The sequence below is a fragment of the Mustela nigripes genome, chromosome 5, assembly GCF_022355385.1.
Source record: "Mustela nigripes isolate SB6536 chromosome 5, MUSNIG.SB6536, whole genome shotgun sequence".
Taxonomy (NCBI): domain Eukaryota; kingdom Metazoa; phylum Chordata; class Mammalia; order Carnivora; family Mustelidae; genus Mustela; species Mustela nigripes.
In genome coordinates, this window is record NC_081561.1 from 148,235,495 (window position 1) to 148,248,013 (window position 12,519).

General features: G+C 44.2%; 1 protein-coding gene across 18 annotated transcripts in view; it reads left to right on the top strand.

Annotated features, from left to right (window-relative positions):
* The first annotated feature begins 7,145 nt into the window (after positions 1 to 7,145).
* The window catches only part of AFDN (afadin, adherens junction formation factor), a 97,764-nt gene continuing 92,390 nt past the window's right edge, over positions 7,146 to 12,519 (top strand). For 9 of the 18 annotated variants that reach the window (XM_059401426.1, XM_059401435.1, XM_059401430.1 and 6 more), the window contains exons 1-2: positions 7,146 to 7,341; positions 10,706 to 10,821. In XM_059401426.1, the coding sequence (XP_059257409.1) occupies positions 7,167 to 7,341; positions 10,706 to 10,821 (291 nt within the window). In that variant the 5' untranslated portion in view covers positions 7,146 to 7,166. The remainder of the gene's footprint in view (positions 7,342 to 10,705; positions 10,822 to 12,519) is intronic. The other 9 variants (XM_059401439.1, XM_059401437.1, XM_059401441.1 and 6 more) reach the window with 3 other exon arrangements.

Consider the following 12,519-nt stretch of genomic DNA (forward strand, 5'->3'; position numbering starts at 1 on the left):
AATTCTGTGTATGTGGATTTGGTTCTAGTCAGATCCTTGGAAACTTTTGGATATTGAGCTTCAAAAGCAATTTATAAGTGTTGTAAAGTGTCAGTTTTATTCTATAAAGTTAACTATTTCACGTTTTTCAGTTACTTTTCTTACGGGCTCCATTGTGTTTGCTTTTGTATTTTGTTTTGCTAGAGATGGGATTCGGGGCCTTCAGACCCATGGTCACGTGTGAGCCGTGGCGAGAGAGCAACGTCAGTGCCTCATTCGTAGCGGCTGCTTCTAGATACCGCAGGGGTGTGTTGACCCCACACGCGGTGGGACAGAGTCGCTTCTCCATTTTGTAGGCAGGGAACCGGAGAGCTCAGGCATCTCGCCGGGAGCCCACGTGAGCGTTCAGTGAAAACACCGGAGTCCCAGCGAACGTCTGCCCGTTTCCAAGGCCCTGCCTCCCTCCCTCCCTCTCCGCACACCTGCTGCTTGCCCAGCGCGGGCCGCTGACACGTAGCTTCTGGTGTTACTTCATTCTCTTCTTAGAGAATCCAGCTCCTTGAATTTTTTTCTAAAGCATCTGTATTTTTATGCAAATAGATTTATTTCATTAATAGTAAGTTTGTAATTATAATTTATTTTTATATTAAACACTTTAAATAAGGAAATTAAATAGATGAAACTCCTTTATATTCATCCCCATGACTTAAAAATTTTCAAGATTTATTGTTCTTTTTTTGTTTCTTAAGATTTTATTTATTTGAAACAGAGTAAGTGAGAGAGAGCACGGGCAGGGGGTGGAGGAGCTGCAGGCAGAGGGAGAAGCAGGCTCCCTGCTCCCAGGACCCTGGGATCATGACCTGAGCCCATGGCACATGCTTAACTAAGTGAACCACCCAGGTGCCCCCAAAATTACTTTAATTATTGTGTTTTAATGTAATTGTTTCTTTTGTAATCTTTTGTATTTTATTTAATGCATTTAAAATTTTTATTCTGAGAACAGATTGATGGGCTTTGCTAGACTTCCAAAGAATCTTCAGCAAAGTTGATTTTAACCTCGGATTGGTGGCATTTAGGGTTGTTTTTGTATATCTGTTATGTAAATACATTTAAAGATTACACTGAAATATACACCGAAATATAGACATAGTCTTTGATCATGAATGTGATGATCGCTCTCTTGTCAGGTGGTTCAGTATATTGTCTAACTGATCTTGTTTCAGTCCGCAGTACGTGTATGTGTGGTAGCTATTGGAGACTTAAAAAGTCTAAGAGTTCCCTCGGGAAAACCTTCACTTTTTGACGCCTCCCCCTCACCCCCCATGATGTGGACTTAGGAACTGGGTAGATTACTGATTCCGTTAGGGTCTCGCAGCGGAATGCAGGTTTAGCTCGCGGTGACGGTTGGCAGAGTCCAGGCTCGCGAGTGTTAGCCATGGGGGCAGCAGAAGGTAAGAAGTCCCTGCCGGCAGCACCGCTGAGCGTCTCAGATAGCAGGGGGCCCTCCTGGTTCTCGCAGCAGTGTGCTTTCCACTGGGTGACGGCGCATTTATAGTGTGTGAAGGTGTGTGTGCACCGGATGGGTTTTTGTTAAGAGTTTGTAAAATGGGAGATGTGCTTTGTTGTTCTTGAGGGTGTGTGTGTGTGTATGTGTTTTGATCCAGAAAACTTGCTTTCCACCTGAAAGATAACTTTTCCCCTAGTTCAGTAAACTTGGTTTTTCTCATCTTTGCTGAACTGGCATCAAGATGTTAGAGGTAAAGTAGTTGGCTCACACTTGAACAGGGGGACACTGTGGTGTGTAACAGATTACAAATTTATTTTCAGACAAAAGATATTTGAATTATTTTATTATAAACATATGACTGCGGGGTCAGAGAGGCGTGCTCTCACGTGATTGTATGCCCATTAGCGTTCCTGCCCTCAGAGCAGTGGTGCCCTGTGGAAGTCCTTTCTCACACAAGAGGAAACAGATTCTGCAACATTTCTGGGCATGAAGCAGACACCCCCCACCCCCCCACTGAGCAGCCCTATGTGGGGCTCAATGCCAGGACCCTGAGATCATGCCCTGAGCTGAGGGTAGACACTTAACCCACTGAGCCACCCAGGTGCCCCAAGAGGAAACTCTTAGTCTGTACTCTGTAGTTATCTGAAGGGTGTTCAGTATAAAACAAACCCATTTACTTAATTTTTACAGAAACCTTGTAAGGTACCATTTACAGGGTGCTGTAATTAGTGCCATTAGAAACAGAACGGGGGCGCCGGCCCGGCTCTGCGGGCAGAGCCTACACTCTCCGTCTTGGGTTGTTAGAGCCCAACATCGGGTGCAGACATGACTTAGAATCTTTTAAATAGAAAAGAAAAAGGGTGAATAAGCAAAGAAAAAAGAGACAAACTGACTCTTTTTTTTTTTTTTTTTTTAAAGATTTTACTTATTTATTTGACAAAGAGAGGGATCACAAGTAGGCAGAGAGGCAGGCAGAGAGAGAGAGGAGGAAGCAGGCTCCCTGCTGAGCAGAGAGCCGGATGCGGGGCTTGATCCCAGAACCCTGAGATCATGACCTGAGCCGAAGGCCCCGGCTTAAGGGGCCTGAGCCACCCAGATGCCCGACAAACTGACTCTTAATACAGAGAACAAACTGGTGGTTGGGGGGTTGGGTGAACCAGGTGAGGGTTAAGAGGACACGTGCGGTGGTGAGCGCCGAGACCTCGCTGTAGTTGAGCTGTTCTGTTCCCCACCTGAAACTGACGTAGCACTGGATGGGAATTAGACGTGATAAGAAATACATCAATAATATTTTAAAAAGAAAACGTCGGGTTTCTTAGGAGCCCCCCCCCCCCATAGGAATGGGGAGTAGGCCGGAAGGACAGGGAAAGGGCTGCTGGGAATGAAGGCCATGGGAGGAGTAAGCATGAGCCTGGCCAGGACGTCGTTTTACAGTTGTCACTTATTTTAAGCTTTCCTGAAATGCATATAATTTTGAAGAGTATCCTTGAAGTTCTGGTGTTTAAGAAACAGTGTTCATGTAAGTAAGATTCCAAAAACCCATATTCAAGTATTTTTTTCTATCTTCTACCTAAATTATTAACACTCAGATGGCTCTTGTCTAGTTGATCAATTTATGTACTAATAATGTGTGTGTGTTTTGAGGCACAGCCGTATTTTTTCTTAACATTTGCACCTATTTTTGGAAGCACCAGCGTTAGGAATGAATTTTCTGTGTGTAATAAAGCAGTGTGTTCTGTCGGCGGCCCTTTTTTCCGCGGGGAGTCGGATGACTACCCGTTACAGTCCGCGTTGCTTTGCTGCGGGCTAGAAGTGGCTTCACACGAGTGCTGGTCACACTGAGGAGGATGGACTAGCCCTGTCCGCCGATTGGCTTTAGAGCCAGTGCTTCTGAGTACTTTGGGCAAAAGGAGATTTAGGATTGCCCTGGTGAGTTTTTACTGGTTTGGGGAGGGTGACTTAATGATCAGTTTCATTGACTAAGATATTGGTAAAATACTTCAAAGTGGATCTCCACCTTTAACCCTTGGTTCTTTGCATTGACTCTCTAGTAATTGATACAGCCTTCTGCGGTTTGGGGTTGTCAGTGCTTTTGGTCTGTTCTTTCTGATAAATATTAAAATAGTTTTGTTTCTGAGTTGTCATTAAGTCTAGCCCAAGTAGTGTTCCATTTCCATTGTAATAATCCTTGTGGTGATATTTCTCAGGGAGAATTTTATACAAAGGTAAGTATATACCTTTAGGGAAGAAAGAAACTTGTTTTCCTGTCAGGAAAAAATAACCTGTAAAGAAAGGAAAACAAACAGGTGATACATTGTATCTTCTGCCTCTAGATTACTGCCCTTGGCACATGGTGGCTGCCTGAGCTAACCCCGGTGTACCCCAGTTACTGGCCTGCCTGCTCCAAACACAAGTTTCTTCCTGAAAATATGCTGCTAGCAAGTGGGCAGTACATTTAGGTATTGGAGGACCTACAACAGTGTATTTTAATTTTAAATATTGTTGTCTTTTGGGTAGTTTGTGTAAGGACTTTGTTAAGGAAGCAGTGGTCTTCGTACAGTTATAAATGTTAGCCTGTCATTGAAACTTCATGGCTGCTTATTACAGATTTAAAGTTTTGTCCCAGAGTCCTTATCAGTTCAGAACAGACAAACCACAGCTGGAAGAATCGGATATTGTTATTGGAAGTTTTGACTCAAATTTGTTGTTACTTTTATGTGCGAAGCAATGTACTAGAGACTGAGGGAGGGCCTAGAGCAATGAATCAGAGGCCCCTCAGGAAAGCTTCTGTCTAGTGGGAGTGCTGCTGGCTCGTTCTTTATATAGTTTACTCCGCAAAACAAGCTTATTTGTATTTTATAATCAAGGAAATTGGAGCTCACATGCATATCAGAGCACTCCCTCAAAGACACAGCTATTAAGTTGAAATGCCAACTCATTTCTGCCCTGCTGCAAACTCCAGGTGTCCCTCGCACCTCGCAGCGTGCAGGCTCACAGGCTAATAGAGAAATTCATCAGGCACCGCGCATGCACGGTGTGAGCCTCGCCTCCGATCCCAGAGTGAGCTTTGAGATGCTTGTATCCGGATGCCAGATCTGTCTAGGTAGGGGTTGTGGCAAGTTATTGACCCCTCTGAGTGTCAGAATTCTTTCTCTTCACTGTTTTTCTGGAACCCCTCTTCTACGTGTTGTAAAGAAACGGAAGACATTCGTACCCATCTTCCTCTAGAAGATGAAGCTTCTGGAAGGAGGGTTAGGGCATGGTGGTGCAAGAGTTGCGGTTTCAGGGGACAGCTCATGCTGTCTGTGTCTCAGCCCTGCTCCTTGGCAAGCTGTCTGGTCTGAGTTCAGACAGACGTAAAACCTCTGTGGACCTTGTTTTCTAGCCCCTGTAAAGTTGGGATGATAACAGCACCTAATTCATGTTCGAGGAATTAAATGCTGAACTCTTAGTATCTGGTACACAGTAGCTCTTAATATATGTTAGTTATTATTAGTTATAGTTATATTTTAACTAATATATATTAGTTATTATTACAGTTGGTTTGATCTTTGGGGTTCAGGAACTTGATTTTATCAATCTTCTCAGGTCTGATAAAATTCTGTGGACTTAGTCACACACGCCAAACTTATTTTTTGAATAATTAAACAGTGCTAATGTATTAATTTATTCAGGTGTTATTCTAGTAATAGCAATACTCAGGTATTCTGTGTGATAATGAGGTAACCAGGCAAAGTAAGTTAATATTTATTGACATTTATTTAGTGCAAATGAAATCAAAGGTAGTTTTAGTAGGCTGCTTTATTTAGGCTCGCTGTAGAACCTGGAGATTTGTTTTTTTTAAAAACATCAACAGAAATACTATTTCTCTGTAGACATGCTGTTGCTTGCTGGATCTCTACCCTTGGGTTTGTTCCTTTTTTTCCTTTTATCTCAACATTTTATGTGAGATCAGTAGCAAAACCACATTAATAACGGAGATTTTGTATTTGTAGTTTCCTCTTAAAAACAGTAGTAATCTGTACATAAGGCATTTTCATGAGGGCGGTTGAGGGGTCTCCTCTTTTCCATGCTTGCAGTACCAAATTCATTCTTGATGGTTTCCTCTGTGTTCTTGCCCAGTTGGGCGTTCGCTCCCCGATCTTTGACGTCTGGTAGCGTGGAGGTGTTCGTGGGCAGCTACCAGAGAAAGTGGTGCTATCTTGTCTAAGCGCACCTGGCTTCGTTGTGCCGCACATGATGGAAGATTACTGTGTTAGCAAAATGAGCAAGTGCGAGGCTACTTTGCCTTTTTGGTTTAACTTCATCTATGAAGCATGAGGCATGGGAGGAGCCAGGGTAGTTTTTCCAATTAATGTTTGAGACTGTTAGTGTAATCTAAAGATGATTTCAGAGCAGTAGTGGTGATGAGAGCGTCAGAATTTTGGGATTGAAGTAAGACTCCCATAGAGACCTAAATTTATTCAACTAAATGTCTAGAATAATTCTTGTTTCCTCCTGTGCCGTCTTAGGATAGCCTGAGGGGGGTGGATAGGAAGAGTGTAACCTGAAGTGGAAACGTTTGGATGATGAGAGGGATAGGCCAGGGGACCGGTGAGGGGAGAGGGCCAGCCAGCAGAGGAGAGCTGGGGAAGCTCTGCAGGGGAAAGCGTTCAGACAGCTCTTGTCATTGAGGAAGTATAGGACGTACTTGGCACGCAGGAGCTGTTGTTGATACCAGGAATGTTGTGCTTAAGTGCTAGGTCACAGTGGTATGGTGCCGTGCTGACATGCACGGTCACAGCTCAGCGGCGTCTCACGGTGCTGGTCGCAGTGGTACGGTGCTGTGCTGACATGCATGGTCACAGTTCAGGGGCGTCTTCCAAGGTTTTGTTACTTCATGGAGGTCCAGGGTTGCCAGAGTAAAAGACAAACCTCCCAAAAGGATGTTGTTTGACTTTCTTTGCCATCTGACCTGAGCTGTACAAAGACACAGTTTATAGGATTTTTGAGAGACCAGAGCAGGGCTGTTAGTACCCATTTTGCTAACTGATAAAGCTTTTTCAGTGTCACCCCCATAATCAGTGGCCCTATTTCAACCCAAGATCTGTGCTTCAATGGGGTGTGTGTATGTGTGTGTGTGTGTTTTCTTTTTACACACATTTTAACTTACCCTGTATTTCCCTGGGGCAGTGGGAAGTGGATAGGACAGACTGCCTAGTGATCTGACAGGGTCGAGCAAGTATAGTAAAGCTTTGGGGTTAGAAATATATGTCAGTGTTTCATTTTCTGCTTTACTTTTCATATGGTTTATACAGATAGCCACATTTTACTATTCCATAACTATTATAGTTATTAGGTCATAATTATTAGTGAAGAATCAGCAAATAGATTGGGAGGAATTAGAGAAAAACTTAACTTGTGATGGGCTTTGAGCCGGTAGGACGGTCGTTGCCAGGAGTAACGGGAAGGATTGACATCATCTGACTTGCTTTGAATGAGACTGTGGCTGGATCTGTGGTGTCTGTCGAAGGCGGACGACTGGTTGGGCTCGCGTGGCGGGTGGTGGGTGGGAGGAACCCATGAGCCTGTGGACCTCAGTCGCGCTGGGGGCAGTGAGCGTGGCCGAGGAGTTTAGAATGTTATTTTTCCAAAATCATATCTTTTTGTTTTCTTTTAGGATTTGGAATTCCATGGAGTGATGAGATTTTATTTTCAAGATAAAGCTGCTGGAAACTTTGCAACGAAATGCATTCGGGTGTCTAGTACTGCTACCACCCAGGATGTGATCGAGACGCTGGCGGAGAAATTCCGGCCGGACATGCGGATGCTGTCGTCCCCCAAGTACTCCCTCTATGAAGTGCACGTCAGTGGAGGTCTGTGCACACACTTAGGGGACTGGTGGGGTCTCTCCAGATCCCCGACGCGCGTTGGTCCGTGGGGCGGTCCAGTCACCGCCTACTTTCCTGCGGGGGCTTCTCTTTCTGGAGGGGCAGGCACAGTGTGGCGTGTCTGCGAAATGTCCATGTGAGACCCTGCGGGAAGGTGGTGTTCCGGTGCGGGGTCAGCCGGGACACGCTAGTGTGGGGTGTCCTCATTAAAATCTCGGCAGCCCGAGGTGTTGCCCGCGCACCGATGATGCAGGGCGCTGCTTGCTTCTGGAGCCGTGGTTCTTAGAACTCTTACGTGCAGGTTATATATAATATGACACTTAATTTTAACCCCATTAGACGTTATGTGAGTATGAGTCATCAGTCTTACAAAAATGAGTATTTTCTAATGTGAGGCAGTATATTTTCATTATTCTTTGGGGATGATTAGGGCATCTTGAGGAAATTGTCTTAGGTAGTAATTTCTCCTTGTTTTTAATTAAGTTTAAAGTTTCTGAAAATATGCTAAGTATCTATATCAAGCAGCAATTTTAAGTTAGACTGATTAGAAATGTGAAAATCTCTAAAAGTTTTATGAGTCCTTCGGAAGTATGGAGTCACCGATAAAAAAGACAGCTCTCGGGGCGCCTGGGTGGCTCAGTGGGTTGGGCCGCTGCCTTCGGCTCAGGTCATGGTCTCGGGGTCCTGGGATCGAGTCCCACGTGGGGCTCTCTGCTCAGCAGGGGGCCTGCTTCCCTTCCTCTCTCTCTGCCTGCCTCTCTGCCTGCTTGTGATCTCTCTCTGTCAGATAAATAGATAAAATCTTTAAAAAAAAAAAAAAAAGGCAGCTCTCAGTGAACACGTGAAAGATTACGTTCCATCCAGACTGGAATGTGGCACCTGTTCAAGTCCATCCCCGAGCCCTGAGCCCTCTTTGAGCATCAGTTGTCTCAACTTCAGAATTACAGTTTTCTTTGTACATGCGGAATTCGGGGAACACTTTCATACTGTGTGGATTTGGGTACGACCACACACTCTTTTCTCCAGTAGGATGTCAGGTGGGTCAGGCTCACTTAATACTCTGGTGACGTCATGAGGACGTCGCACACGCAGACGGTGCCAAAGCTAGATCTCAGCAGAGGGTACTTTGCTCTGGATGGTTTTTCTGAGGTTGAGTTTTTCCTTTACCTTGGAATCCTTATTACCAGGTTATCGAGAAGAAAATAACTCACTCTTAGACCTTTTTGTGTTTTTACTTTTTGGTCATTTGAAAGCCACCAAATGAAGTGTTTGGGATAATACGTAAGATTGAAATTTGAGATCTAAAAATAGAATGATTTTGATGAAGTTTCTTTTCAATTTCCTTTAATTAAAAAGTAAACTGTCTTACTTGTAAGGCGGTGCGTGCCCAATAAAGGTGTCTGGAGAAGGCAGGGAAGCCGCCCTCACCCGGAGGTGAGCGGCTGGGACAGGCTGACTCTGTCCCTGTCCCAGTGGGCTGCACCTGTGCCTCCCGTGCAGGGAGAGCCGTCGTGTGCTTGTTCTCAGTTTTCAGATCAGGGAGCCCATAGGGTGTCCGTGATTTTCAGTGGCACGGGTGGGTCAAAGGAAATAATTAACATTTCATTTTACTGAGTAGTTCAGTTCAGACAAGTTAATAAGTATTCATGCTCTAACAACAACTTGATAGATGTTTGAAAAAATTGTGCACGTAAAATGCAGGGAAGACTAAAATTTTCATCCCTGATGGGTTTGTGTGTCCTCATTTCCTGACCGTGTGGGTCTGGGGCAGCGCTGCTGGTTTTGTCCAGCACCACGGAACTCCTGCTTTGACCCTGCCGTGGCGCTAGCAGAGGGGACGAGGCGGTCTGGTGTGGACGAGGGGCTGCCTGCGGCAAGCAGTGCCTATAGCGCCCACCCAGTGCATCTCGTTTCCCTGATGTTTCCGCGGGCCCCTTGCCTCCTGCCTGTGAACTGAAGGTCCAGCGTGCAGTAAGCCCAGGCCCCGAGCCGCATCCCGCAGTCCACGAGACTCCGCTCCTCTCCTTTCTGTGTTTCAGCATTCCTTATGTGAAATCCGCGGGGAAAATAAACAGGGTTCTGCCTAAAAACAACAGTGTGAGACCCACTAAGGCAGAAAGAGATTTTAAAGTTACCAAGTTGCGGTAGGACCCTGACTGCGTTTACGCTTAATAAGTAGGCTCATGTGCTCTAGAATACCCTACCCTTGGTTTTATTTTTACTGTTACGATTTCAACTTAGTTGTTCTCAAAGTTATTTCTCTTAAAATACACTGTGAAGAATTTCGATCTAGTACAAATTTTGCAACAAGAAGAACTTGGTAATTTTGGTTTGTAGCAGGAATTTCAAACTTCATCCATTCCCTAATTTATTGCTCTTTCATTTCTCATATTTTCAGTTCATAAAATAATAAATTAGAATTTGTTATTTCTGTATTCTTATAATTAACATTGCTGTTTATAAACGGTATTTACTAAAAGCCTGTGTAAGTCTTTTTATCCTTTAAATTTGTCCCGTTCATTCCTGCTTCCTTTACCGTGGTGGTTCTCCAGCTGGCCTCCACCTCCTGTGTTTGCCGACCTCAGTGTGGACATTCTACAGTTACGTGGAAGCTCTTTGCCAGCTGTAGGCTTCTACTAAGCGGCCAAGGTGTGCCAGGCTCTCAGGATGCCCACTCGGTCACTGTCCTGACCAGTACATGCCTAGCAAACAAGAAGGAGTATTCTAACCCTAGCACTTCACCCTGACGAGGACATGGGATGGTGGTTTCATGGTGGGAGGTGCTGTGAGGGCTGGACCTGGTGAGCTTAGGAGACGAGGGATAGGAAGACTCCTGTGAGAAGGGAATCTCACAGGTTGGCCGAACTCCTGTGTTATGTTAACATTGTTTCCTTATTTTCCAGTTACATATATGAGATAATTTGATTTACAGAATTAGGCTGATAGCAAAGCCCTGTATACTTCCCCCCCCTAGTTTGTGTATATTTCTCTTATTTTCCCAGTTGGATTCTAAATGTCATAAGGACATTAGCCCTGCTCAGTGTTTGGCACTGGGTACATGGTAGTATATATTACAGTGGCAACAAAAGAGTAAGTAAGTAAAACTAGCACGGAACAGTTTAAATGACATTTCAGCCTGTTAGTAAGTACTTGTGGTAATAAAGTATTTTATATCTTAATTTAAATTTATAGGAGAATATTGTATTAGCATTAGGTAGCTTTGCTGTGCTGATTAACATACGCTAATTGGGATTAGCATAGTAATAAATTAAACGTCTAGGAGAATGTTGTATTAGCTGGTGCCGGTGAATAACCATGACTTAATTTTTTCTCATTTCATGATTTGAAGAAGAAAGAAGATTGGATATAGATGAGAAGCCCCTTGTTGTTCAGTTGAATTGGAATAAAGATGATCGAGAGGGCAGATTCGTCCTTAAGAACGAGAATGATGCCCTTCCTCCTAAGGTAGGGCCTCCGCGTCCCGTGCTGGCCGCGTCCCGTGCTGACCACATCCCGGGTCCAGGTCTGACCGTGGTGAATGACAGATTCACGATAATGGGGGGACTCCACTGACCTGTCCCGTCTGCTGCTTTTCCTAAATGACTTTTTTGCCCTTCTCCCAGTAAGCAAATGGAAAGGACTCCTACTTCTCTCTGTTTCGTCCTCTGTTTCACTAAATAATCCCCAATATTGCTGTTTACTTTTGCAAAAAAGCATTATGGAAGCTTTTGTTATTAAGAGATTGAATGATCAGGTAATCTGCCCCAGGTTTTTTACCAAATTAGAAAGTCAGAATATGTTTTAATAAGAATCATAAGGGAAAATAGAACTTTAATAACCTATTATGTGTGGATTTTTCAGATACAACTTAATAGGGCACATTTTCAACCTTTTTCATACCCTGTGTAAGATTAGAAATTAGCAGACTTTCTGGGCTGAGGTCATGCGGTGATGCTGAAACTCTCTTGGGTCGGGAGATGGGGGTTCCTGTGCCGCTGTTCTTTGCGGAGCACTACGAAACAGACAGGACTCGAGACCAGCGGTCATCTCTGTGTCAGATCAAGTGGCACCTTACGCTAGATTCAGTGTTGACGAATCATGGCAAACGCAAGAGTCAAGGATATTTTGAAAAAAGTCTTCTGTTTAATCATTTTCCTCAACAGATTGGGAAAGAGTGCCATTGTTCACTCTGGAAACAGAGACTTTCCACTTTATTTCTGTGATGTCGGTGTTCCGTGCTGAAGAGTTTTAGATACACAGAATGTGTTCTTGGCCTTACGTGTTACGTGCTTCAGTGGCTTGGCATTCGTAGCAAATTCATATAAAGGAAAAATGGACATCTTTCTCTCTCTCTTTTTCTTCTTCTTTTGGTCCATGTTTTATTTAATTCCTGCCCCCTTATTTTCAGCTGATGTGCCTTGCAGTGGGCCAGAGATTCTCTTCCGTGTGCATGAGAGCTCGAATGAGGGGTAGGACAGTGCTGAAGTGGCTAGCAAGGAAAATGGAAATGCTAACTTAGATAAAACAGAAGGTGGTTACTATTCTTTCGTGCTTTTCTGGATTCTTTACCAGCCTGTTAATGATACCAAAAAAAAAGCCTCTGTGTCATCTGCTAGCAGGCCGTGTTGTGAATTAAGAACTAACAAGCAGATAAATAAGGTCTGGGAAAGAAATTGGAAGTCTTAGCACAAACGTTACTTAATAATTTTGCTCTAAAAAAGTCAGCTTCTTACAGTATGCTTAACATTTGTTTTGAAGTTAAATATGAAGTAGATAATGATTTAAACAGTTATTGCCTTTTTTTTTTTTTTTTTTTAAGTTTTTATTTATTAGAGCAAGGGGAAAGGTAGAGGGGGAGGGAGAGACAGATTCTGCACTGGGCATGGAGTCCCGTGCAGGGACTCAGTCCCACAACCCTGAGACGATCACCCGAAATGAAATGAGCAGTGCCACGCTTGGGGCACCTGAGTGGCTCAGTGGGTTGGAGCCTCTGCCTTCGGCTCAGGTCGTGATCCTTGGGTCCTGGGATCGAGCCCCCACATCGGGCTCTCTGCTCAGCAGGGAGCCTGCTTCCTCCTCTCTCTCTGCCTGCCTCTCTGCCTAGTTATAATCTCTATCTGTCAAATAAATAAATAAAAATCTTCTAAAAAAAAAAAAAAAAGA